Source organism: Morone saxatilis, unplaced genomic scaffold, assembly GCF_004916995.1.
Source record: "Morone saxatilis isolate NCDOM2014 unplaced genomic scaffold, NCSU_SB_2.0 Contig17, whole genome shotgun sequence".
NCBI lineage: Eukaryota > Metazoa > Chordata > Actinopteri > Moronidae > Morone > Morone saxatilis.
In genome coordinates, this window is record NW_023339729.1 from 377053 (window position 1) to 379567 (window position 2515).

General features: G+C 42.1%; 1 protein-coding gene across 1 annotated transcript in view; it reads right to left on the minus strand.

Annotated features, from left to right (window-relative positions):
• The window catches only part of spcs3 (signal peptidase complex subunit 3), a 3084-nt gene extending 2440 nt beyond the window's left edge, over nucleotides 1–644 (minus strand). Inside the window, exon 1 of the mRNA XM_035659308.1 lies at nucleotides 373–644. Within this exon, the coding sequence (XP_035515201.1) occupies nucleotides 373–515 (143 nt within the window). The 5' untranslated portion in view covers nucleotides 516–644. The remainder of the gene's footprint in view (nucleotides 1–372) is intronic.
• Between the last annotated feature and the right edge of the window lie 1871 nt (nucleotides 645–2515).

The window sequence follows — 2515 nt, forward strand, 5'->3', positions numbered from 1 at the left end:
GGAGCACTAGGAAGAGTCAGAGGAGGCTGATTGTTTCACAGGTTATCTGTCTCAATATAGTAAAAATGTCAGTAAATAGGACAAAAGGGTCGTTTTTATCAAAATGACCTACAGCAGCTTTAAAGTAATGGACCTCACTCTACAGGCAGTTGTGGCTTTATTAACGGACCACTAACCAGAAGGGCCTGCAAGCTGAGTAGCATCTAGAAACAGCTAGCTAACAGCGGCAGTCAGTGAACTGCTCACTTCCGTATGCAGTAATCAACGAGGGCTAGGTTAATGCATCGCCAATAGATGCTACACAGCTATAACACAGTACACTGGGATCACGCTGAATCCTAACAGCTGTTACACACGGTGCTCGAACCTTACAGCATGACTTTAGCGACGTGGATGTCCACAGGAACTCTTCTATCTTTGAACGCTGTCGTGATAAAACAGCCGAACGTTAAGGCCGCCATGACGCTCAGAGAGAAAGCGAACAGAGAGTTAGCTCTGGACAGGACCGTGTTCATCTTTAACAAACGGCTACAGCTACAGGGCTGATAACAGTAGCAGTAATTTAATAACTAATGTATCGCACAGGCTGTTTGCGGTAGCTAGCTACTATGAGGAAACAGGAAGCGGAAAGCTTCCAAGAATTAACACGTACTTCCCCTTCGTGCGTTTCAAAATAAAGGCATTTTTGGCTGCTGGGCTGTTTTGTGATCGAAAGAAGTGTTGTAGGAGAAAAGGGAAAGATTTTGTTTAAGAAGATAAACTTTGTATTTAACGCACTGCAGTGTAGTGGTAGTGGTGTTCTTACATTTTGTTTTATTCTCCTTTGTGAAAGGTTAATTAGGTACTTCCGTTTTATGTATCACCGTTAACTTGACGCGACAGCAAACAGAAAAAACATTTGAATGCGAGCGATGAATAGGCGGAAGCAGTACATTCTTTTTTCCAATAACTTTATCCATAACCAATTCAAGAACAAATCTGACAAAATCTGCCTACATGTATGGTCAAATGAGCTCAAATCAAGACTGTATCAAAGCGAGGCATAAAAAAGATCAGAGAATTCCTGAATAATAAAAGAAGTTAGATTTCTGGGGTCTGTGGGTTAAAACACAAAGTAAAGGGCCCTTGCCATTTATCATAAACCCAAATGATTCAAAGCCTGGTTTCCCCTCAGAAATGACACATATTCTCATCTTCACCTCTCTCCTCTCATACTGTAGTTCTTTTTTGGGCATAAAATCAAACAAAACAACAGAAGAGAGCAGCCTCTACTGGCAATCAGAGGGAACTGCTACACTAAATCTCTGGAACAGCCCCTGTCCCTCTTAAGGTAATGGCCTTTAACCCTTAACTTTCTACACATCTCAGGTTGGCCTCTTGTACCAAAAGACTGACAACATTTGTGTCAACAGTTCAGCAGGCTTACATTTCCTAAAGTCAATCCAATGCAACACAAAATCAATGTGTATGTATTCACTGTACATACTTGTATATCAGAGCTACAGTGTTAGTCAACCCTGTCTTCATGTTCTAATGCACATCACACCTCACTTCCTCTCTTACAGTACACCTGGGAAAGAATCTGGTTACATGCCTGATCCATCTTCTGCAGATATTTCCACACATTCACATTCATTGCGTCCAGGAGAGACATCTGATGGTGTGGACACCAGTGGTCAGAAATGTTTCACCTCCACAAGGGAAACTCTTCCTCTATGAGGGTTAAGGAATGGCAAGTATGAAGGATGAAGCACAGCGTAGCAAGCTGAAGTCTACTTTACATTCATTTTAATGTCCTGTTCTGTTGTGCATATGGATTGTTAATACAGAGTTCTGGTGGTTGAGAAAACTCCCAATGAAATCTTTCATCAAGTTAGGTAAGCATCTGTTCTAATGGAGCTCTACATTCATCTTCTGTCTTCCCCTGCTTTTCCTTCTTCAGCTTCCTATTTCCAATTCTCTCCCTGACAGGTCTTATCCTGATGCACCCCCAGGTGGTGGAGGACTGATACGACACCCTGAAGGAATACAGCTTCCAGCGTCCACTTCAAGTGACCTTTGACTGGCTGAAATGTATTTAATACAAGAAAAGAATTGGGCTGAATTGACTCCATTTCTCAAAAATATACAATTTCAAGATGAGATCTCTCTGTAAACTGCATATCTTTCATAACATCTGTGTAAAGCAGGACTGGATGATCCTGTTGAGGTTTACTGCAGTCTGTACATGCTAACACTATCTGGATTCAGGTTTTCAGTGATGCATTGTAATTTCCTTTCCTTGTGGGTTATTCCCCCATGTCCAGTCTTTTCATGCAATACCTGCAGCAGTCAGCTTCATCTGGAGTGTATTCTTCTTGAGGGGAGCCACTTTTACCTTCCCCATCATTAATGAAACATGAAGGGTGTTTTGTCATTCATCACTCTCAAATAGCCAACTGTGCCATACCCTTGCTCACCTAGTTGTGCCTGCGTGTGTCAGCCAAAGTTGTTGGGTGTGAGGCATCTTCTCATC